The sequence below is a fragment of the Lemur catta genome, chromosome X, assembly GCF_020740605.2.
Source record: "Lemur catta isolate mLemCat1 chromosome X, mLemCat1.pri, whole genome shotgun sequence".
Lineage (NCBI taxonomy): Eukaryota > Metazoa > Chordata > Mammalia > Primates > Lemuridae > Lemur > Lemur catta.
In genome coordinates this window covers 7,596,630-7,623,133 of record NC_059155.1, presented here as the reverse complement: position 1 = coordinate 7,623,133, position 26,504 = coordinate 7,596,630, and the positions used below count along the sequence as shown (strand labels likewise).

The window sequence follows — 26,504 nt, the reverse complement described above, 5'->3', positions numbered from 1 at the left end:
TCAATCTAAACGAAGCTCTTAGAGAAGATTTCCCGTGTTCAATATGGTAAAGTCTGATCCCATTTATTTGTTCATTTGTTTGAGGCAAAATTCACATGACATAAAACTCACTGTTTTAATTATTTAAAAGAGTACAATTAAGTGACTTCCAGTACACTCACAATGTTGTTCAACCATCACTACTATTTAATTCCAGAGTATTTCATCACCCCAAAAAGAAATCCTATATCCATTAAGATGTCACTCCCTATTCCCTCCTTTCCCCAGCCCCTGGCAACCACTTATCTACTTTCTGTCTGTATAGAAATCATATAAGATTTGCCCTCCATATCTGGTTTATTTCACTCAGCATATTTTCCAGGTTCATCCATTTTGCAGCATGTTGGTCAGTACATCATTCTTTTTATGTTTGAATAATAGTCCATTGTATAGATAGATCACTATTTTGTTTATCCACTCATCTGTTGATGTATATTTGGGTGGTTTCTGTTTCCATCTTTTGGTTATTTTAAATAGTGCTCTTATGAAAAGTCATGTACAAATATTTGTCATAAGTAGGTATTTCCTCTGAGTTTCATGACTTCTGTTTCCTTCTCCTTGTTCTGCAGTATTTTTATAGATTATATGTTGTTGTTTTCTCTTGTCCTCAAACAAGGCATAAATATGTCCTGATCAAAGTTTGTTAACAGAGAGGATGAATGGTTTGCTTTAGTCTACCTTTCTGTCTACTTTCCCTTCTCCACTCAACAGCTGGAAGAATGGTTAAGGTAAACTAATCGCAATCCAATTTCTAGTTTCTACTGAGCTTTTGTCTCTCTTCTACTATGGTGGACTCTCTCCTCTTACTGCCTGTGCAGGCTTGTGATCAGCTGGGCTCTCTTTCTGTGTTACTTTGATAATAACTAGTTCCAAGGTTGGGTAATGGCTTACAGAAGTAATAAGTTCACTGAAAGTCCTGGTTAGATCACAGAAGCAGGAGGCCGATCTGTATATTTGCAGTGCTGACCAAGTCCAAAACTTAGCTAAGTAGTTTGTGCCTATGTCAGAAGTTAGGGAAGAGATTGGCAGCTGAGGCATCTCCAAGGGAATTACAATTCTTTTCATTTTCTTTGTAATCTGTAATTATATATCCTTTCTTATTTCAAAATTTATATATGAGAAATTTCTTAATTTTTATTTGGTTATCTATTTTATTGACTTTTTCATCAAAGAACCAACTCTTCTTTAAGCTCTTGGACTAAGATTTATGAATTAATTATAATGTTTTAAATTTATTTTTAGCCACATATGTAATACAAGAAGATGCTCTCATTACAAAAATTCAACCAATACAAATGTAACTAAAGTCCCTCTTGATCATCATTTCCAATCCCAGGCCCCTCTCAGAGTTAAGCCACGTTATTACTTTGGTGTATGTTATTCCAGACCTGTTTATTGAGGTATTTCCCTTTTTCTTACCCAATTACTGTCCTCCTCAGGAAGAAAAAAATGGATTTGTTTGGTCTCAGTTATAACAGTGGAATTTTAGGAATCTAAAACCTTATTTAAATTATTCATTTAGCTCCAATTCTGGTCTACCCTGACTCACCATGGTTTTACACCATCAAAAATATGCTTCAAATATCAGAAATTGGACTCCCAATCCCCAAATTTATCATATAGTTATGTCCCTGTTTTTAGTACAATCGCATTATTATGCCTATGTAAATGTTTACTGTGGAAGCAAAGAGTATTACATTTCCATTTTCATAACTAGTTTAACTGTAACTTCTAATTATTTTCCTGTTCTCATAACGTCTGCCCTTTAGTCTCCCCTTTTTTCAAGAGTTCTATCTGGTAACGTATCCTTTTTGCTCAGAAACTGATCTTCTGGAGCCATGCATTCTCTTGCTCCAGTCTGGGCTGGTTCTCTCTAGGCCTGAGGCTCAGTTGTCAGCTTGGGACTTTTCTTCACCCTCCCTCAGGATAGGTACCTGGTTTCTGGATCCCATGTCTTACTCTTTTTAGATATCCTCCTTTATTTTGGTGGTGAACATTCTATAATCACTTCCTGGAAATGGCTACTTTAGAGGTAAATTTTTGGAGTCCTTGCATATTAGAAAATGTTTTTATTTTCCTTTCCCATTTGATTGGTAATTTGGCTGGACATAGAATGCAATGTGAAGTGATTCCAAAATGTATTTGATCGTAGAAAGCTTTTTCGTGGACATCCCATTATCACACAGGGCTCTATGGAACATACTTTTGAGAAAAGGTTTCCCTTTGAGGGGAAGCTGGATGCAGTTAAGATCTTGCCTGCAAAGATGTGTGAGATGACAAAGCTGTTTAGGTACCTGCTGTGTAGATTGGTAAGGGTGGATTTTGTCCCTTATGCTTATGCATCTAATTTACCAGCATGGAATTGGCCTATTATAATTTATTGTATTCTTTCACTCAGCTAATCCTGTTCTTAGGTGAAATTAATATTGCTAGCACCATGGTAGGATTTTATATTAGGTGGATCCTAGACCAAAGTGCTACTCCCTTGTGCTTATTTATTTTGCAAATGGTAACAGTGGATGCTAGGAATTCTTGTGTGATTTCAGTGCATTACATGATGGGGTAGATACTATTAGACTCATTTGCAAATTAGAAAACAAGCTCAGAGAGCTTAAGTGACTTGCTCAAAGTAACACAGCTGGTAAATGGTAGAACTAGGATTTCAACCCAGGAAAGCTGACTCTAGAACCTGTGCCACTATGTTATACAGCAATAACACCTAGCTGTTATAAAAACTGTCCTGAATTAAGTCACTGTCATCATGAGAGTTCTGTGTGACTATTAAGACTCTCCACTATTGTATATATTAATCACATTTCTCAATTTTTATCCCAATATCTGTTCATTTTTAATTGCAGCCCTTTCATGTGATCACAAACAGGCATAGCACAACAGCAGCAATGCAAAAACCACTTTTACCGCCATCGTTGGACTGTTACATGTGGCAGGGATTTAACTCTGTGATATAATGGTACTGAGTAGTATTTTTTTCATTTATCTGAGAACAGGAGAGAACCTCTAAAAAAAACTTTCTTAAAACCTGGGTTATGAGTAACCAGAGTCTTATTCTTCATCATCTCCAGGTCTGTGGGTTCTGGGGTGCCACAACTCAGACTTTCGGAACAGAGGCATGACAGCCTTACTGAAGGTTTCTAGTTGTGACGGGAACACTGGTGATTATTATGAGGATACATATGAAGATATTTCAACATACTTGCTGAGTGAAAACAACGTTATTCAACCCAGAAGCTTCTCCGAGAATTCAAAGCACCCTAGCATTAGGCAAAAGCAATTCAAAGCCACCACAATTCCAGAAAATGACATACAGAAGATTGACCCTCGGTTTGGAGAGAGAAAACAGATGTTTAAAGTACAAAATGTCTCCTCTAGTGATTTGTTGATGATCTTAGGACAGAGTCCTACTCCACATGGGTTATCCTTATCTGATCTCCAAGAAGCCACAGATAAGGCTATTCCTGACGATCATTCACCTGCAGCAATAGACAATAAGGAGGGCCCATCTGAAGTGGCACAAGTCAGGCCAGAGCTCCATCACAGTGGGGACATAGTATTTACTCCTGAACCAGGCCTCCAATTAAGATTCAATGAGAATCTGGGGACAACTATAGCAGTAGAGTTGAAAAAACTTGATTTAGAAGTTTCTAGTTCATCAGATAATCTAATGACTTCACCAACAATTCCATCAGACAATTTAGCAGCAGGTAATGAAAAGATAGGTTCCTCAGGACCCCCAAATATGCCAGTTCACTTTGATAGTAAATTAGACACCACTGTATTTGGCAAAAATTTATTTCCCCTTATTGGATCTGGTGTTCCTCTGAGCTTGAGTGAAGGGAATAACGTTGATGAGTTGTTAGAAGCAGCTTTAAAAAACAGTCAAGAAAGTTCACTGGGAAAAAATTTATCATCAATGGAGAGTGACAGATTATTTAAAGAGAAAAGAGCTCACGGTACTGCTTCATTGATCAAAGATAATGCTTTATTCAAAGTTAATATCACCTTGGTAAAGACAAACAAGGCATCCAGTAATTCAACAACTAGCAGAAAGACTCACATTGATGGCCCAACATTATTAAATGAGAACACTACCTCAGTCTGGCAAGAAAGTGATCCTGAGTTTCAAGAAGTGGTATCTTTGATTCATGATAAAATGTTTACGGACAAAAATACTATGGCTTTGAGGCCAAATCGTGTATCAAATAAAACTACTTCATCAAAAAATGTGGAAATGGTCCACCAAACACAAGATGGCTCTGTGTCACCACATGCAGAAAATCCAGAAATGTCATTCTTCAAGATGCTGTTCTTTCCAGAATCAGCAAATTGGATAAAAAGAACCCATGGAAAGAATTCCCTGAACTCTGGGCAAGGCCCCAGTCCAAAGCAATTAATATCTTCAGGATCAGAAAAATCCATGAAAGATCAGAATTTCTTGTCAGAGAAGAATAAAGTGGTAGTAGGAGAGGATGAATTTGCAAAGGACACAGGACTCAAAGAGATGGCTTTTCCAAGCAGCAGGAGCGTATTTCTTACTAAGTTGGCTAATGTACATGAAAATGATACAAGCAATCAAGAAAAAAAATTTCAGGAAGAAATAGAAAAGAAGGAAAAATTAATCCAAGAGAATGTAGTTTTGCCTCAGGGATATACAGTGACTAGCATTAAGAATTTCATGAAGAACCTTTTCTTACAGAGCACTAGACAAAATGTACAAGGTTTAGATGAGGGGGCATATGCTTTAGTACTTCAAGACAACAGGTCATCAAATGATTTACCAAATAGAACAGAGATTCACATGGCCAATTTCTCAAAAACAAGGGAGGAAGAAAACTTAGAAGGCTTGAGAAATCAAACCAAGCAAATGGTAGAGAAGTATCCAGGCACCAAAAGGATGTCTCCTAATCCAAGCCAGCAGAATGTTATCACTCAACGTGGTAAGCGGGCTTTGAAACAATTCAGACTCCCACTAGAAGAAATAGAGCTTAAAAAGGAGATAATTGTGGATGACACCTCAATCCAGTGGTCCAAAACCAGCAAATATTTAACCCAGGGTACCCTCACACACATAGACTATGATAACAAGGAGAAAAAGGTCATTACTCAGTCTCCTTTATTAGATTGTCTTATTAGGAGTCATGGCATCACTCAAAAGAATAGCTCTGCATTACCCATTGCAAAGGTATCGGTATTTCAATCTATTGGACTTACAGATCTGACCAGGATACCATCCCAAGACAACTCTTCTCATCTTCTAGCATCAGCCTGTAGGAAGAAAAGTTCTGGAGTCCAAGAAAGCAGTCATTTTTTACAAGGAGCCAAAAGAAATAACCTTTCTTTATCCATGCTAACCTTGGAGACGATTAGTGATCAAGGAAAAGTTGGCTCCATGGAGACAAGTGCCACAAATTCAGTTACATACAAGAAACTTGAGAATACTGTTCCCTTGCAACTAGGCTTGCCTGAAGCATCTGGGAAAGTTGAATTGCTTCTAAAAGTTCGCATTCATCAGGAGGACCTTTTCCCTATAGAAACTAGTAATGGGTCTTCTGGCTATGTGGATCTCATGAAAAATATTTTTCCTCGGAAAACACAGAGAGCTATTAAATGGAATAAAGCAAATAGACCTGGAAAAGTCCCCTTTTTGAAAGGGACAACAGAAAGCTCTGAAAAGACTCCCTCCAAGCTGCTGGGTCCTTTTGCTTGGAATAACCAATATGCTGCTCAGATGCCAAAAAAAGAGTGGAAATCCCAAGAGAAGTCACCAAAAAACATAGCTTTAAAGACAAAGGACACCATTTTGCCCCTGAACCTATGTGAAAGCAATCATGTAATAGCAGCAATAAATGAGGGACAAGATGGACCCCAAAGAGAAGCCACTTGGGCAAAACAAGGAAAGACTGGAAGGTTATGCTCTCAAAACCCACTTGTCTTAAAACGCCATCAAAGGGAAATAACCCTTACTACTCTTCAGTCAGATCAAGAAGAAATTGACTATGATGATACCATCTCAACTGAAATGAAAAGGGAAGATTTTGACATCTATGATGAGGATGAAAATCAGAACCCCCGCAGCTTTCAAAAGAAAACACGACACTATTTTATTGCTGCAGTGGAGCGGCTCTGGGATTATGGGATGAGTGGATCCCCCTATGCTCTAAGAAACAGGTATGAATTTACTGGTTATTCCTTTGTCCTTCTATTGTGACTTTTTACTTTCCCAGGTGCTGAAATGGTAGGAAAGGCACACCTTATCTGCAGCAGTGAAACTCCAGATATTGCTTTATAGAGGAACCCTGAGAACCATCTGGCAAAGTCTAGATGAAGCTTAAGAGTAAATGGAAGGTTAGATGATGACACCAATAATGAGAATTAGAGGATGATGTAGGGAGGCAAAAAGCAGGTCTTTTGTGTAGGTCCAAACTGCAGGAAATGCCAATTATATGGGATTGTGTAACATAGCATCCATGAGCAAGAATAGAGGAAGGGAAACCAGTTAAGAGGCAGCTGCAGTCGTACAGATAAGAAGAAACAGTTATTTAGACCTGTGTGGTGGTGATGGAAATGGAAATAAATGCAAGGATATGGGGCGTAATTTGAAGAGAAGCATACATGGCTGGCTGTTGATTATGAAGAGAATGAGGGGATTATATTCAAAGCAGATTTTTAATTTTTGTCCTGAACAAGTAGGTGAATGATGGTGTAATTTACTGAGATGTGGAAGGCTTAAGGTAGAACAGATTTATTTGAGGAAATACTCAAGGGTCTGTTTTTTACATATTAAACTTGAGATTCCCAATAGACATCCAAATTGAGGTGTTGAATAGGCAGTTTGATATATGAAATCTAGAGTCGAAGGAAGAGGTCTATGCTAAAGATATAAAGTTGGGAGTCATAAGCATGTAGATAGCACTTAAATAACACTTGATGAGATAACCAAGGAAACAAAAGTAGATATAAACCATCCCACTTTAAGCTGGGCCCCCAAAGAGCAACATCCTCAAGGTAATAGTGAATCAGTTAACTTTCACTCTGTTAAGTTATAGCCCAGTTTTCTGTCATCTGTGTTGTCCATGAAACCTCTATTCCTGATCATAATTTAAGCCAGTTTCGGATTGGCAGTGCTCCCAGGCATCTGGCAGAAGAAAATGTAAAACCTCTCCAGAGAAGAAACCAACATCCTGGGCCTCAAATTATTTTCACAAATATTTCAGATACAATACCCAGAATGCAAAGATACTGGGTATAAAAGGAAACAAAAAAAAATAAGCAAGATGCAACAGAAACAATAGAGAACCTAAACAAACTCATAGGCCTAAGATCTTAGAATAATTAGATATAATTATTAAAATAATTAAGCATCATGTAAAAAGAATTGGTGAACTTGTAGGTAAGTAAAAAAGAAATACTATGTAATGCAGCATGTAGAGTTTTTTAAAAATGGAAAATACAAAAGAAATAATGAGAGACTCTGGCCAACTATATTTTCGCAGAATAGACGTGCTACATACTCTTGTGTAATGTGACCTTGCTATTCTTTAATTCCTCTCTCCTTGATCTGGACTGGCATTATCTCATTTGTGACAAATTCTATTGGATCTAGTTTCATTTTTCTGCATGTGGCTCTCCAATTTTTTCAGCACCATTTATTGAATAGGGCATCCTTTCCAATAGATGTGGTGGAAGTGATATTGTGTGATCCTAAGGCTAGGCCGGGGATCATCTGTATATATACAGCTTACATCTGATTCTCCTGGGATTTTTTCTCTGGAACAATGGATCCACCATGTAAGAAGTTTGACTACCCTGGTGTCACCATTCTGGAAAGGTCACATGTAGATCCTATAGTCAATAATCCTAGCTGAGTCCAGCTTTGCAGCATTCTCTACCAAGTCACTAGACATGTGAATGAAGCCATTTTGGGCCCTCCATACTGGTCCAGATGCCAACAGTATAATAAAATGGTTGCTGTTTTAAGCCACTGAAGTTTTGAGGTAGTTTGTGATAAAACAATAGATAACCAGAAGAGAGACAAAGGATAGAAGGAGTAGTACTAACCAATGTTTAATTGAAATCCCAGAAGGAAAGGAACTAGGGATTAGAGGAGAAGCAATATTTGAAGAGGCAATGGCTAAATATTTTCCAGAATTTAAAAAAGACATCAATGCACAAATTCAGGGGGCTCAACAAATCCCAACCAGGATAAATAAAAAAATAAACACCAATGCACATTTCATCAGAATGAAACTGCAGAAAACCCAAGAGAAAACTCTTAAAATCAGCCAAAGAAAAAATACAATACACTTTCAAATGAGATACAGAGAGGTGACTTTTCAATAGTACTAATTAAAGATAGACCATGGAAGAATAGAGGCTCCTGACTCCCCCTCCACCCGTGGATGCACCAAATAAACATCTATTCACAGATCATTTTCCTCTGAGAGAAAGTCAGAAACCAGTTGAGAGACCTACTCACTAGATAATTGAGTAAACATCCACATCAAATATTTAAGAAAAGCTGAGGCATGCTGAGGCATGGACACTGTCCAAGGCACTGTGCCATACAATTGGGAAAGCACCCAGCTTCTGTCTGTGGATAGGAGAGCTTGGACATCACATACAGTGTCCTAACTCTAAAGCTCCCCATGGTTTGGCTTTTAATTCTCTAACTCTGGGAGCAGAGGGGATTAGGCATATGCAAGTCTCTCTATACCACAGTACCACAGGAAAAATTGGGGGGCTTCATACCCAGGGAGAAGTGTGGAGAAGGGGCTTAAAAAGCAAACACAGATTCCTGTTTCTCCCTGGGAGGGGTTTATGACACACTCTTCCAGTAGCTACTTGGCTGCCTGGCTTCTAAATAACTTGAATCTGAGAGTTAATGGGACAAACGGTAGCCTGCTGGCAGCCTGAGAAACAGATAAGCACTTCCTGAGCCTTCTCCCAAGGCTTGCTCCATTGATAACTCCAGGTCTATTAATTACAACTAAAAAGAGTTTGTCCATATATCCAGTGCCCCAAATTTTACAGCTTCCACCTGAGGGACTGCATCCTAAGCCTCCTAGCTCTGACAGCAGAAGAGACTAGGCAAACACAAATCTCTCAAGACACAAAAAAGCATCAGTTATATATGGGTACACAAGCATTTACAGGGGGTTCATCTCCCAGGATCAGTGCAGAAAAGGGGCTTTAAAAATGCAGCATATTTACATTGAGCATCCCAGCTTCACTGTGAGGGTAGAAAAAACTGGAACGCATACCCAACACACCAGCCTTTCCAACTATACCTAAACAGCCTGGCTTCTAGGGGTACTAGTCTTGGGTACTGATAGGGTCTCGGTATTGGTCTTGGGGTACTGATAAGACATGGCACATTATGATCTCCAGGGGACCACCAAAACCAGAGACAGCACTTTGGATGAACACAAAGATTTAAGGGATACCTTAAAATATCTGACTGAACTGATTGATGAGATCCTTCCCCTATACAAGGCAAGTCTAGCAAGACTGGGAGAGGCAGTTATCTTATCTAACGTGCAGAAACCAACACAGAAAGTCAAGGAAAATGAAGAAACAAGGACATACATTCCAAACAAAAGAACAAGATAAATCTCCAGAAACCTACCCAAAAATGAAGTGGAAATATGTAATTTATCCAAAATAAAATTTTAAATAATGGTCATAAAGATGCTCACTAAGGTCAGGAGAGTAATGCAAGAACAAACTGAGAATTTCAACAAAGAGTACAAAAAAGTACCAAACAGAAATCATTGAAACAATATTATAATTGAACTGAAAAATTCAGTAGAGGAGTTGAAAGCAAACTAGATCAAGTAGAAGAAAGGTTCACTGAACCCAAAGACAGGTCACTGGAAATCATCCAATCTGATGAGCAAAAGAAAAAAGAATTTAAAAGAGTGAAGATGAGTTAAGAAACAAATGGGACACCATCAAGCAAAACAAGATATCCATTATCAGTATATAAGATGAAAGGATATCTTTATCTTATAAAGATAAAGGGACAGAGAACATATTCAAAGAAAAAAGAACAACCTGGTCAATCCATTACAGCAGATGTCTACTGAAGCCAATTGGACAAAACGATGAGGATGCTTGCAATTAAGCAGTCAAGATTTGTCAATAGAGACAGGCCAATCCTCTTGCAAGACAACGCTCGACCACATGTTGCAAAAACAACATCATTCAAACTACAGAGGCTGGACTTGGAAACTCTTTGTCATCCACCATATTCATCAGACCTTACACCAACTGACTACCACTTCTTCCAGGCTTTGTACCACTTCTTACAAGGAAAAATATTCAATTCTGAACAAACTGTGGAAAATTCCTTTGGTGATTTCATGGCCACTCACTCTCCAGGCTTCTTTGCTGCTGGCATAAGTAAGCTACTGTTAAGATGGCAAACCTGTGTCAATAGTTTAGGTACATACTTTGATTAATTATACTACATCTTGTTTGAGATATAATAAGCTACACTTTTGACTCAAAATCGGACATTTCATATTTAATTACTTAATATATATGCACCCAACATCAGAACACCTAAATATATAAAACAAACATTAAGAGATCTGAAGGGAGCCATAGACTCCAAGCATAGTAATAGTATTGAATTTCAGTATCCCACTTCCAACAATAGACAGATCAGACATTAAATCAATAAAGAAACATTGGACATGAACTACACTTTAGACCAAAAGGAACTAAGAAATACATACAGAGCATTCCACTCAACAGCAACAGAATGCACATTCTTTTCAAGTGCTCATGGAACACCCTCTAGGATAGATCATATATTAGGCCACAAACAAGCCTTAATGCATTTAAGAAGATCAAAATAATATCAAGTGTCTTTTTGACCACAATAGTATAAAACTAGAAATCAATAACAGGAGTAATTATGGAAAATTTACAAATATATGTAAATTAAACAATATGATTCTGAGCAATTACTGGGTCAAAGAAGAAATTAAAAGAGAAATTTAAAAATATCTTGAAACAAATGAAAATGGAAACACAACATACCAAAACTTATGGGGGCCGGGCGCGGTGGCTCACGCCTGTAATCCTAGCTCTGGGAGGCCGAGGCGGGTGGATCGCTCGAGGTCAGGAGTTCGAGACCAGCCTGAGCAAGAGTGAGACCCCGTCTCTACTAAAAAATAGAAAGAAATTATCTGGCCAACTAAAAATATATATACAAAAAAAAAAAAAAAATTAGCCGGGCATGGTGGCTCATGCCTGTAGTCCCAGCTACTCGGGAGGCTGAGGCAGTAGGATCGCTTAAGCCCAGGAGTCTGAGGTTGCTGTGAGCTAGGCTGATGCCACGGCACTCACTCTAGCCCAGGCAACAAAGTGAGACTCTGTCTCAAAAAAATAAAATAAAAAAAAAAAAAAAAAAAAAAAAAAACAAAAACAAAACTTATGGGATGCAGCAAAAGCAGTTTTAAAAGGGAAATTTATAGTGATAAATTCCTACACAAAAAAGAAAGATCTCAAATAAACAAACTAATGTTACACCTTATGGAATTAGAAAAACAAGAAGAAACTAAACCCAAAGTTAGCAGAAGGAAGCAAATAATAAAGATTAGAATAGAAATAAATGAAATAGAAACTAGAAAAACAATAGAAAAGATCAATGAAACTAAGAGTTGGTTTTTTGAAAAGCTGAACAAAACTAATAAAGATAGAATATGGGGAAATGATATCTAAAAGGCATTGAAATAAATAACTGCAAACCTAGGATTCCATAGCCGTTAAATATATGATTCAGAAATGAAGGTGAAATAAGTATATTTTCAGACAAGCATAAACAGGAAACTTCACCACTAGCAAAAACTCACTAAAAATATTCCTATGTTATACTTAAGACAATGTAAAAGTGATACCAAATGACAGGTGTGAGAAGCAAGAAAGAATAAAGAGCAAAAAAGCATAAATATGTGGATAACTATAAATATTATTTGTATAAACAATGATAAAGTGTTTTATGAGCTTTAAGATATATAGAGTTGCTTTTTTTCACAATGAGTTTGCTGTCAGAACACAGGTGTCATGAAAACCACTGCTAAATCTAAGCCAAAATTGGGAAAGGAAAAGATTCACATCAACATCATTGTCATTGGACATGTATATTCCTGGCCAACGCTCCTGGCCATCTGATGTATAAATGTGTGTTCAACAAAAGAACCATCGAAAAATTTGAGAAAGAGGCTGCTGAGATGGGAAAAGGCTCATTCAAGTATGCCTGGGTTTTGGATAAACTGAAAGCTGAACATGAATATGGTATTATCATTGATATATCCCTAAAGAAACTTGAGACCAGCAAGTATCATGTGACCATCATTGATGTTCCAGTACACATGGGCTCTGTCAAAAACATGGTTAGAGTGATGTCACTAAAATGGCAGAATAGAAGCAATCTGAAAGTGAAGAGATGGAAAAAGATATTCCATGCAAGTGGAAATCAAAAAAGAACAGGAGTAAGTAGTTATACTTATATCAGATAAAACAGGTTTCAATTCAAAAACTATTAAAAGAGACAAAGAAGGTCATCATATAATGATAAAGTTATCAACTCAGCAAGAAGATATAACAATCATAATATATATTTACCTAACACTGGAATGCCTATATAAAGCAAATATTAATAGACCTAAATAAAGAGATAGTGAGTTATCTCACTTGATTGTTCACGGTCAGTTACAGATTGAACTCCTTGTTCTACTACTTTCCCCTCCCCTTTGTTGTAGGATAGAAAATCAACATAAAAAATCAGTAGCATTTCTATACATGAACAAGAAACAATCTTAAAGATCAAGAAAGTAATTCCATCTACGATAGCTACAATAAAAATAAATGAAATATATAGGACTAAACTTATGCAAAGAAGTGAAAGATCTTTACAATGAAAACTATAAAATGCTGATGAAAGAAATTGAAGAGAACACAAATAGAATGACCTCCCATGCTCATGGATCAGAATAATTAATATTGTTAAAATAACACTACTCAAAGTAATCTACAGATTCAATGCAATCCCTATCAAAATACTAATGATATTCTTCACAGAAGTAGAAAAAAATAATCCTAAAATATGTATAGAACCACAAAGACCTTGAATAGCCAAAGCAATCCTGAGCAAAAAGTACAAATCTGGAGGCAGCACACTACCTGACTTCAAAATATACTACAAAGCTATAATAGCCAAAACATCATGTTGCTGGCATAAAAATAGACACATAGACCAATGGAACAGAATAGAGAAACCATAAATAAATCCACTCATTTACAGCCAACTCATTTTCAAAAAAGTCACCAAGAACATAATTTGGGGAAAGAACAATTTCTTTAATAAATAGTGCTGGGGAAACTGGATATCCACATGCAGAAGAATGAAACTTAATCTCTCACCGTATACAAAAATTAAATCAAAATGTATTATAGACTTAAATGTAAGACCCGAAACTATGAAAGTGTTAGAAGAAAATATTGAGGAAATGCTTCAGGACATTGGTCTGGGCAAAGGTTTTTTGGATAATACCTCAATAGTACAGGCAACAAAAACAAAAAATAGACAAATGGGATTTTATCAAGCTAAAAAACCTTCTGCACAGCAAAGAAAACAGTCAGTGGGAGTGGAGAGACAACCTACAGAATAGGAGAAAATATTTGCAAACTGTCTATCCAACACGGGATTAATAACCAGAATATATACATCAGACAACTCAGTAGGAAAAAACCCCAAATAATCCAATTTAAAAATGGACAAAAGATCTTAATACATATTTCTCAAAAGAAGACATACAAACAGCCAACAGGTATATGAAAATATGCTCAACAGCACTAGTGATCAGGGAAATGCAAATCAAAACATTAATGATATATCACCTCACCCTTGTTAAAATGGTTATTATAAAAAAAAAAACAAATGCTGGTGAGGATGCAGAGAAAAAGTAACTCTTGTCCACTCTTTTTGGGAACATAAATTAGGACAGACATTATGGAAAACGGTATGGAGATTCCTCAGAAAACTATTAACAAAAATAGAACTACCATATGATCCAGCGATCCCACTACTGGTTATGTATCCAAAAGAAAGGAAATCAGTGTGCTGAAGAGTTATCTGCACCCCCATGTTTAACACAGCACTATTCACAATAGCCAAGATATGGAATCAACCTAAGTTTCCATCAACAGATTAACAGAAAAAGAAATTGTGGTACATGTATACAGTGGAATATTATTTAGCCATAAAATAATGAAATCCTGTCATTTTCAACAACAGAGATGAGCCTGGAGGTCATTATGTTAAGTGAAATAATCCAGGGGCAGAAAGACAAATATCACATATTCTCACTCATATATGGGAGCTAAAAAGTGGATTTCATGGAGGTAGAGATTAGAATGGTAGTTACCAGAGGTAGTGAAGGGTAGGGGGTTAAGGAGAATGAAGAAAGTTTGGTTAATGGGCACAAAAATACAGTGAAATAGAAAGAATAACTTCTAGTGTTCGATAGCACAGTAGGATGAGTATAGTTCATGATAATTTATTGTTTTTTCCAAAATAGCTAGAAGATTGGGAATGTTCCAAATACAAATAGATGACAAATGGTTAAGGTGATGGATATCCCAATTACCTTGATTTGATCATTACACATTGTATGTGTGTATCAAAATATCACATGTACTCTATACATATGTCCAATTATTATGTATCAATTTTAAAAACGTGAATACAGACACCTCTCAGGCTAACTGTGCTGCCCTGATTTTTGCTGGTGGTATTAATAAATTTGAAAGTGGTATCTTCAAGAGTGGACAGATCTATAAGCATTATAGTGAGTGGGAAACAACTAACTTTGATGTTAACAAAATAAATTCCACCGAGCCACACTATAGCCAGCAGAGATATGAAGAAATAGTTAAGGAATACAGCCTTACATTAAGAAAATTGGCTAGGCCGGGTGCGGTGGCTCATGCCTGTAATCCTAGCACTCTGGGAGGCCGAGGCGGGAGGATTGCTCGAGGTCAGGAGTTCAAGACCAGCCTGAGCAAGAGCGAGACCCCCGTCTCTACTAAAAATAGAAAGAAATGATTTGGACAGCTAAAAATATATATAGAAAAAAAATTAGCCGGGCATGGTGGCACATGCCTGTAGTCCCAGCTACTCGGGAGGCTGAGGCAGAAGGATTGCTTAAGCCTAGGAGTTTGAGGTTGCTGTGAGCTAGGCTGATGCCACGGCACTCTAGCCTGGGCAACAGAGCGAGACTCTGTCTCAAAAAAAAAAAAAAAAAAAGAAAGAAAGAAAGAAAGAAAAGAAAATTGGCTACAACCCAGACACAGTAGCATTCATGCCAATTTCTGGTTGGAATGGTGACAACATGCTGGAGTGAAGTGCTAAACATGCCTTGGTTCAAGGAATGGAAAGTCACCCATAAAGACAGCAATGCCAGTGGAACCATGCTGCTTGGAGCTCTGGATTGTATCCTGCCACCAATTTGTCCAACTGACAAGCCCTTGAATCTGCCCCTCCAGGATGTCTACAAAATTGGTACTGTTGGTACTGTCCATGAGGGCTGAATAGAGACTGGTATTGTCAAACCCAGCATGGTGGTCCCCTTTGTTCCAGGTAACATTACAACTGAATTGCACCATGAAGCTTTGAGTGAAGCTCTTCCTGGGAACGACACAGCCTTCAATGTTAAGAATGTGCCTGTCAAAGATGTTCATAGTGGCAACATGGCCTGTGATAGCAAAAATAACTCACCAGTGGGAGCAGCTGGCTTCATTGCTCAGGTGATTATCTTCAACCATCCAGGACAAGCCAGTGCTGGTTATGCCCCTGTACTGGATTGACACACACCTCACAGTGCTTGCAAGTTTGCTGAGCTGAAGAATACTGATTCTAGTAAGAAGCTGGATTGTGATTTTTATTTTTATGGTTTCTTTCTAATTTGGTCTTGAGGTTTCTCTCTTGAGAGTGGTCATAAGTCAAGATGGCCACTTTCTAGGAGAGCCATGACCAGAGAAAAGTTAGTTTGAGTGTGTTGGTTACGTGAGACACAAAGAGGAGTGAAAGTAAATGCATAATAGAATAAAATAGTAACAAGTATCTAGAAATAAGTATAACTAATTTTTTCAAGATCTCTATGAGAAAAAAACTATGAAAATATGATGTACATAGATTAGAAAACACAATATTTGAAAATGTAGATTATTCTCACACTGATCTGTAGATTCAGTATAACATAAATGAAAATCCCCAAAAGTCTTTTCTTATGTAGAACTTAACAAGCTGGTTCTGAAATTAATATGAAAATGCAAAGGTCCAAGAGTAGCCAAGACCCTCTTGAAGAAGAAGAACAAGATGAGATGAATTTCTGTATAACATATTGAGACTTATTTTAAAGCTATAGTAATTAAAAGTGTGATAATTGGTATAGGGATAAATAGGTAAATGAAACAGAGTAGAAAATCTAAAGCTAGATTCATACATATATAAACACTTGATTTATGACAAAGGTATCACAGAAAGGCAGACTTCAATTGGGAAATTTTTGTATCCATATGTACAAAGCATTAAATTGGATCTCTAACTCACACCATACACACAAATCCACTCACATTGGGCTACAAGTCTAAATGTGAAAGATAAAACCACAAATATCTTAGAAAAATGGAAGAATATTTTAAGATCTGCAGGGTAGGGAAAGAAAGAGATTTGACATCAAGACACAAAAATCACTAGCCATGAAATATTTTGGGACAAATTCCACTACATTAAAATTATGAAATTTTATGCTCATCAAAGATAACATAAAGAGCATGAAAAGATTAGCCACAAAATGGGAGATGTCCATATACATAGCACAAAGGACCTATATCAGGACATTGCAGAGTAATCCTTTGAATCAATAAGAAAAAAGCAGATTCTTCAGTAGAAAAATTGGCAAAAATAACTTGGACAGGTGCTCCACAAAAGAGGAAATCCAAATGGCTACTACTCACAAGAAAAAAATGCTCAACCGTATTAATCAGGGAAATGCAAAATATGACCACAGTGAGACACTGCTATGCAACCACCAGAATGTCCAAAAATGTAAAAATACAGTCAGTACCACGTTTGTGAGGATTTGGGGAAAATGAATTTCATACGTTGTTGATGAAAATGGAAAATGGTGCAGCTACTTTGGAAAACAGTGTAGCAGTACCCACCAAAGCTGAATATATGTATACCCAGCAATTCCACTCCTAGATATGTGCTCAACAGAAATGCATGTATGTGTTCACCAAAAGATATGCAGACTAGAAGGTTCTATCAGGCCTATTTGTGAGTACCAAAAATTAGAACTAAAATGTTCATGATTGGGGTATATTCATATAATGGAATACTATATACAACAATGGGAATGAACAAGCTATAGCCACACAAAACAATGTAGATGAATCTCACAACCATAATGTTGAGTGAAAGAAGAAACAAAAGAAGTATACAATATGTTTCCAATTACATAGTTCAAAACCAGGCAAAACTAGACTATATTTTTAAGGATGTGTACATAAGTGGTAAAATTATGAAGAAAAGCCAAGAAATGATTATCATAAACATCAGAATCATGGTTACCTTTAGTGGAGAGGGAGAGAGTGTGATTGAAAAGGGACATACAGTGAATCTTGTGAGTTGCTGGCAATGTTCTTGATCTGGGTGATGGTTGCATTTTTGTACCAAAGGCATTTATGTTTTATGCACTTCATTATATATGTTTTAGTTCACAATTTTAAAAGGTTTTTAGAAAGTAAAGAAAAGAGCTCCAAGGACTGGACCCTGGGGCTATCTTATATTTGGAGTATGTTTACACATTCTACATTGATTCAACATTCAACAGATATTTTTTGAGCACCTACTTTGTGGTCAGGCACCATTCCAGCTGCTTAGAAATACAGCACTGGACGAAACAGACAAAACCCCTGCTTTCATGGAACTTACATAGTAGTGAAGCCTGGGACAGAGTATTTCAAGGAGGATGGAGTGGTTAACTATCCAAAATGCTTCTTAGGATGTCCAGTAAAATGAGAACATAAGAAATTGACTTTGGTAAGTGACTCACATGACTTGGATACCATCTAAATATAGATTATCTTCCTCTAGACCTCTTTTGTGAACTCCTGACCTCTGTGTATTTGCCAATTTAATTCACATAGATGTCCCATATGTCTATAAGCATATACCCCAACCTACTCCTTCTCTAGGGTTCTCCATTTCAGTGAATTGCATCATCATCCACCCATTTGCCCAAAACAGAAACCTGAAAGTTATCTTTAATCCCTCTTTCTCTCCTCCCTGCCCCATTACACTTACAATCCATCATTAATTCTACTAAATTTTTCTCAAATACAGGGAAGGCAAGGATGTGAGGCATTTCTACCCAGTTGGTCCAACAGGATACTGCTTTTCTTCTGCTTTTTTTTTTCTCCAGGGCTCAAAGTGGCAGGGTCCCTCAGTTCAAGAAGGTGGTTTTCCAGGAATTTACTGATGGCTCCTTTACTAAGCCCTTGTACCGTGGAGAACTAAATGAACACTTAGGACTCTTGGGGCCATATATAAGAGCAGAAGTTGAAGACAATATCATGGTGAGTTAAGGACAGTGGAATTACAAGTAAATTACTCTTATATATTTATTTTGTTTCTGATTATAAAATAATGTATGCTCACCTTTGGAAATTTTTAAAGTATAGAAAAATAAAGAAGTTGAAAGATAATCCCATAATTATCATTTTAGTATGTATTCTTAACTTTCTCCTACGTGTTTTTCTCTTTATATATTCAAAATTATGCCATATATCATTCTGCTTCTTGTTTTCTAACTCAATATCATGTCATAAACATTTCTTATATCATTAAAAACACTTCCTAAGTATCTTTTTAAATGACTGCATAATAGTCTATTTATATGAACTTATTTATGGAACCACAGTTTACTTAACCATTTACACTAAACAACATTTTAGACAGTTTCTTTTTTTCACTATATAAATAATGCTGTAATCACAACTCTTTTCCTGTGATAAAATTTTAGAAGTGCAATGTACATGAACATTTTAAGACTTTCTCTTATGCATTATCTGTTAATGTCCTTTGCACATTTGTCTTTTTGTGAGGGGGTGCTTTTCTTATTAATTATATCACCTTGTAGATTAGATATTAACCATTGACCATTTTAGTGAAAGGCATTTTTTCAAATTTGTTGTCTCTTAATTTTATATATGATGGTTTGTGAAATAAAACAGGTTTGAATTTTTAGGTAGCAACCCATCAGTCTTTCCTTTTTGACACTTTTATTGCTTTTATGTTTATAAAATTCCCTCTATATCCAGAGATTATTTTTAAATCACCTATACTTTATTCAACTTTCTTTTACAGTTTAATTTTTTACATTTGACTTTTTAATCCATCAGTAATTCTTACAGACTAAAAGTTAGTTATTTTGATGCATTGTGTGAGCCAAAGATCGAAGTAATTTTATTTTTTCCAAAAATACCTATCTATTGTCCCAATTGTTTATATAAAGAATATAGAAAGATCTAAAATTATGAAATTGTGGGTGAATTTTTCCACCTTGAATTTTATTTTACTTTCAATATGTTCGTTGATAAATGTGTACTCTTTTAAATCTGAAAAACAAGTATTTTTTAAAGATAATATGTATTCATCCTGGAATTTGTCACGAAAACCATTAAGTATCAACTCCTGGGGTTGTGTATGGTCTCTTATAAACTCTGCGGTGACATTTTCTCTTTTATTTTGGAATTGTTTTTAAGTGTTTAGGAATTTCCTCCTTTGCAACCTTGAGTTCATGCCTTAAATTTAGAATAGAAAAATTCCTCACAATATCCTCCATATGTCTTAAGCGTGGGTTCTAACATCCATCCTCTGTAACACTTACTCCTGAGTAGTAAAAACTTGGATAAAGACCAAAAGATGAGCACCCCTGTTAGGGATGTAAACCCTAAGCTAAGGACTTTCAGATCCTAAAAGATGATTCTTGTTTTGTTTTTTATTTTTTTCCTCTGCAGGTAACTTTCAAAAATCAGGCCTCCCGTGCCTATTCCTTCTATTCTAGCCTTATTTCCTATGAGGAAGATCAGAGACAAGGACCAGAACCTCGAAAAAACTTTGCCAAGCCTAATGAAACCAAAACTTACTTTTGGAAAGTGCAACATCATATGGCACCCACTGATGATGAGTTTGACTGCAAAGCCTGGGCTTATTTTTCTGATGTTGATCTGGTAAGCAGGTCTCTATTGTGCTGGCTACTTTCTGGTTTAAAATACATGATCTTTGTGTTGTTTGCTACACTTTTGGTAGTTATCCTATGCACAATGAGAATCTTTAAATAAGGGAGGTGACATCATATTTGTATTTTAGAAATATTACTCTGGAATCTACTGAAAAGGATACACTGTACCATGGGAAGATGGGGGACAGGTTGGAATGGCATAAAAATTCATAAGAAATCCACTCTCGTTCATAGATGAGAGAGCTTATACTCATAGGATTCATGTCTTCTCTCCATAGGAAAAAGATATGCACTCAGGCTTGATTGGACCCCTTCTGATCTGCCGCACTAACACATTGAACCCTGCCCACGGGAGACAAGTGACAGTACAGGAATTTGCTCTGTTTTTCACTATCTTTGATGAGACCAAGAGCTGGTACTTCACTGAAAACATTGAAAGGAACTGCAGGGCTCCTTGCAATATGGAAGACCCCATTTTTAAAGAGAATTATCGCTTCCATGGTAATATATCCCACACTCAAATATCACTCACTGTGAAATGCAGCATGCACTCTGACAAATGAGCCTTGAACCAGAGACTTGAACATTGTATTAATTTAGTTTATATGTGTGGGAGTAGAATCTTCGTAAGTATCAGTATTTTTGGTGGAATGAAGGGAAAGAAACTTGTACATTAGATTTTAACAGCCTTCTCTGTGTTCTCCTTCTCTAGCAATCAATGGCTATGTGATGGATACACTACCAGGCTTAGTAATGGCTCAGGATCAAAGGATCCGATGGTATCTGCTCAGCATGGGTAGCAATGAAAACATCCATTCCATTCATTTTAGTGGACATGTGTTTACTGTACGGAAAAAAGAGGAGTATAAAATGGCAGCATACAACCTCTATCCAGGTATGAGCTAGTTTGTGCTCTTTCTTCTACCTATTGTAATTATTGAGCACTTACTTTAAATGATCTAGACACCAGGGATACGGTGAACAAAGCAGACAAGCTCCTTGCTCTCACATAACTTACTTTTTCAAACCTACAGATAGATAAATAAATTAGCAAATGAACAAGATCATTTCAGATACAGAAAAATTGCTATAAAGGAAATAGAACAGAATAGATAATGTCACAGCAATTTCCTAGGAAAAAGGAATTTATTCCTTTTTCATTTACCATCTCAACTCCGACAGGGAACCAATAGTTATCCAAAGAGTAATTTGTTTATGTATGCAACCAGTATATTGATTAAGTACTACTGACAACATTGATCAAAGCACAATTTTATTTTGGTTCTCCACTGTCCCTTTAAACCAGGTTTCATAGTGGGGGTAAACTTCCCCTATTTCTTCCTAAAAATTCTGATAAGCCCTAAAATTTTTCGCTCACTCTTAAGGAATAAACAGACCTCCAGTCACTTTGTATCACAAATACCGTTCAAGTCAAATTACAATGTCCATTCCAAGATATTAATCAAAATTTTGGACTTGATTTAATGTCAATCTTCCCTCCCCCAATTTGAGCCTGCATCACGCTGAAAGTCTGTGTGGGGAAAGGGAGGCATGGTTGAATTTCTGTCCCTCGTACTTATCATGCCTCCCCACAAGCCCTTGCGAGCTGCTGTTTTAAACTCAAGCATAGATAGGTTAAAGGGAAGGGGATAGGACAGTTCTTATCTACTTACAACCGGGACCATTATTGTAAGCTAGCCTCACACTGTCAGCGCTTGGCAGATACTTAACGCTGACTCTTTCTCTTGCAGGGCACTTACAAGGGACACTTTAAAGACTCCCTTATGGGACCCTCTATCATGAAATCCCCTTGACTTGGTTGGTTCCACCTTTATTCTGGGTGGTCACTTGTGACACATTTCTCAGCCCCTTGGCATCCACATCCAGCTTCTTGCTGCTGGGGAAACTTTACTCCTCTCGACAGCCCTAGTTGACTCGATCCAATAGGACCTAACCCTGACTTCTGCTCTCCCACAGACCTCACATATGGTCAATGAGAAATACACTTTTTGCTCTGAAAAACCCTGGGAGTGCAGGCCAATCCTAACACAGTAGCTTTCTCCTGTCCACACCAACAAAGCATTCACTCTGTCTCTCATTTCCTGGGGGAGTGATCAGTGCCTCCAGCTGTAGGGGCCACACAGCAAGAACTTTGGGTCTGAGGAGTCCAAGAGTGGTAGAACTGAATTTGGTAGATCTCCTTTGATAGTGTGCATAGGCCAATATAGCTCATGCTCATTTTTTTAGTGAAAAGAAATAACTTTTTTCCTTTTGGTTTTGATAAGGTGTTTTTGAGACAGTGGAAATGCTACCATCCAAAGCTGGTATTTGGCGGGTACAATGCCTTATTGGCGAGCACCTAAATGCTGGGATGAGCACCCTTTTTCTGGTGTACAGCAAGCGTGAGTAGCACTGTGGGCAGAGGCTCCCTGCCTACCCAGCCTACCTCTATAGAGCTTTCCTTCTTCCTGTAATGGTTGCCTGTGTCAGGAAATAAATATAAGCTCACATTATTATCAAATTTAAAATTAATGTTGCTGGTAGAAATCATTAGAGTTCTCAGAGAAGAGCAGATATGCTTGAAGCTTTGAAAAAAAAATCTCCTCATTTTCACAACTTGATGAAGTGCCAAGATTTCCAATAGCAGATTTTGGAACTTAATTTTCATTTGATTACCAGAGATAACTTACATATATCACTTAGAAGAGTTTGGGAATTTAACTATAAACAAATAAGAGAACCACTGGCATATTTCGAAACTGAGGAAACTGGGTATGGACCCTAGTTTCCTCAGCTGCAAAATATGAATCATTCTAGCACTTGTTAGGATGAATTAAATGAGATAATACAATAAAACATTTAGGACAGTTCTTGGCACATAATAAATACTATAAAATATTAGCATTTGTTGATGTTCTCCCATTTTCATTGACTTACATTTGAGAAGCTGAAATTTGTGCACTTCTAGCTACTGTGTTTCCCCCTGTTTGATTTCAGAGTGTCAGACTCCACTGGGAATGGCTTCTGGACACATTAGAGATTTTCAGATTACAGCTTCAGGACAATATGGTAAATACTATTATTTTTTTCTCCAAGAATCTGAGCTGGTTATATCTTTTTTTATTTCTGCTGGAGAGTTTCAGATAACCAACCCATCTCCATGCTTCTATTAGTGCTATTCCATAGATGTCTCCTGAATCCATCTCCTCTTCTCCGTTTCCTACTGTGACCATTTTAATTCAGGCCACTATCATTTCTCACCTGGGCAATGACACTGCCTCCTTAAATATTCTTCCTACCTTTTGTATTGCTCCCCTTGAGTCTGATCTAGAGAGTTCTCAAATGTTGTTTTAGAGCAAGGGTTGACAAACTACTGCCCACAGGCCAAATCCAGCCCACCATCTGTTTTTGTATGACATGCAAGCTAAGAATAGATTTTCCACTTTTAAATAATTGAAAAAATAAGAATAAAAATTCATGACATGTGAGAATTACAAAATTCAAATTTCTGCATCCCTAATAGTCTTATATTGGAACACAGCCATGCCTATTCATTTACATATCATCTATGGCTACAGCAGCAGTTGTGTAGTTACAACAGAGAACATATAATCTGCAAAGCCTAAATTATTTTTTTTTTTTTTTTTTTTTTTTTTTTGAGACAGAGTCTCTCTCTGTTGCCTGGGGTAGAGTGAGTGCCATGGCGTCAGCCTAGCTCACAGCAACCTCAAACTCCTGGGCTTCAGCGATCCTCCTGCCTCAGCCTCCCAAGTAGCTGGGACTACAGACATGCGCCACCATGCCCGGCTAATTTTTTCTATATATATATTTTAGTTGGCCAGATAATTTCTTTCTATTTTTTTTTTAGTAGAGACGGTGTCTCGCTCTTGCTCAGGCTTGTCTCGAACTCCTGACCTTGAGCGATCCACCCGCCTCGGCCTCCCAGAGTGCTAGGATTACAGGCGTGAGCCACCGCGCCCGGCCCAAAGCCTAAATTATTAAGTATCTGGCCCTTTATAGAAAAAAGTTTGCCAACCCTTATTTTCAAGAGAAAAAAATCCCCTTGAAAAAGAAGCTGGACAGTTATATAGCAAAATAGTAATATTTTTCCCAGAGTGGAAGGATTATGCTTTTAAATTTCTTTAATATTTACTTTTACTTACTTTTATTTTCCTTTACCATATTCTGATTTTCTACAATGAGCATACATTGTATAATAAGGAAAGAATATTATTTGGTAATTCTGGTAACAAATTAACTAGAGGTGCTAACAATCAATAAAATTATTAAATTTTTTTAGAAAATAGAATGGACAAGGACAAGCACAATCTCTACATAGCAATCAATACTGCTATCAAGTCTTTATGCTTCTCTCTGTCTTCTCCACAGCTAGGATTAACCTTTCTCAAGAGAATAATTTTATTCCCAAGTGTCTAGGACCAACCCAGCTGAATTTAATCTCTCTTCCCTTTCTTGGGCAAAGGACAGTGGGCCCCAAAGCTGGCCAGACTTCATTATTCTGGATCAATCAATGCCTGGAGCACCAAGGAGCCCTTTTCCTGGATCAAGGTTAGCAAATTTCATCAATTAGAACATCTGAATACTTCCTATAATATTGAACTCATCATCTCTCAAGACTGTGTGTGCTATCATTAGATGCTTCCAACTGCCTAGGTGTCTTTGAGTCCTCCGGTGCCCTTTATGTTAATATAAAAACAAATGGTTCAATCCCCCATCCCACAAGCAAAGAAAATAACTTCTAAAACTGAATCTGTCTTTCTTCTTGAATTCGACACCTCTGAGTTATAGGAAACATCTACTTAGTTCAGTCTGGTAAACGAAGTTGGAATCAATAACCAAAATAGTGTTTTTAAGTTGGTTAACTCAATTTCTTTTAAAGGACTGAGTCTTTCAGATTTTTCTCCCCTTCCCGTTTCCCCTAGAGCAGTGCTGTCCAATAGAAATATGCGAGCCACAAATGCAAACCACATGTGCAATTTTACATTTCCTAGTAGATAATTCTTTTGTTTTTTTTTGAGACAGAGTCTCAGTCTGTTGCCCTCGCTAGAGTGCTGTGGTGTCACCCTCGCTCACAGCAACCTCAAACTCCTGGGCTTAAGCTATCCTCCTGCCTCAGCCTCCCGAGTAGCTGGGACTACAGGCATGTGCCACCATGCCCGGCTCATTTTTTTCTATATAGTTTTGGCTGTGCAGATAATTTCTTTCTATTTTTAGTAGAGACAAGGTCTCACTCTTGCTCAGGCCAGTCTCAAACTCCTGAGCTCAAACGATCCACCTGCCTCAGCCTCCCAGAGTGCTAGGATTACAGGTGTGAGCCACCGCATCGGCCTAGTAGCCAATTTTTAAGACATGTGAAATTCATTTTAATAATACATTTTATTTAACTCAACATATCTGAAAATATGGAAAAATGGAGGAAACTCTTTTGCTTCCAGCTTTGCTCTCAACCTACCTAACAGGCCTCCCAACCCTGGTACTCGAAGCCTGGAGAGGGACTAATGTACACACGTTTGACCACCTTCTTCCCCCACCTCCATCCTCTTCTTGTAGTGTACCAGTCTTCTTCCTCTTCCTAGTTGGCAGAGGACATTCCCTATATGTTTTCCTTTTTTGCAAGACCGCATCTGCTCTTATATATTTTTTGAGGTTAAAATAGTAAATAGGGGCCAGAGAAAAATAAACTGGCTTACCAGTAAGCAGACACCAAGAGCATGTCTGTTAATGCCACAGCAACTCATCTTTTTGTTATGTTTTGTAGACACTGCCAATTTTGACTCAATTCGAGCTGCCATTAACTAATCTTTAAGTATTTTTCTTTGTTTGTGCTTCTATCAAACCACATGTTCTTCATCTTGAATGTCTATGGTTAGCATTTTCAACCTTCCACATATCCCTATATAGTGGACATTTTTTATCTAGTTGGATGCTTTGCATCTGTTATATTCTTATTTCTGTTTGTGGAATTATATCTTCCTCACTGGATACAATCTGATGAGACTAGTAAACAGAGTGTCTTATCCATGCCTAGCCAAAGAACCCTGAGTGACACAGCCTGTTAAGTTTCACCTTATTAGATTTGCCCCATTGTCTCAGCTTGCCAAGCTTCAG

At 37.3% G+C, this 26,504-nt stretch overlaps 1 protein-coding gene across 1 annotated transcript in view; it reads left to right on the top strand.

The window, feature by feature from the left end:
• The window catches only part of F8 (coagulation factor VIII), a 108,855-nt gene that overhangs the window by 49,364 nt on the left and 32,987 nt on the right, over positions 1-26,504 (top strand). Inside the window, exons 13-20 of the mRNA XM_045538788.1 lie at positions 3,123-6,225; positions 18,555-18,708; positions 20,152-20,364; positions 20,654-20,876; positions 21,088-21,270; positions 22,661-22,777; positions 23,373-23,444; positions 24,859-24,944. Of these exons, the coding sequence (XP_045394744.1) occupies positions 3,123-6,225; positions 18,555-18,708; positions 20,152-20,364; positions 20,654-20,876; positions 21,088-21,270; positions 22,661-22,777; positions 23,373-23,444; positions 24,859-24,944 (4,151 nt within the window). The remainder of the gene's footprint in view (positions 1-3,122; positions 6,226-18,554; positions 18,709-20,151; positions 20,365-20,653; positions 20,877-21,087; positions 21,271-22,660; positions 22,778-23,372; positions 23,445-24,858; positions 24,945-26,504) is intronic.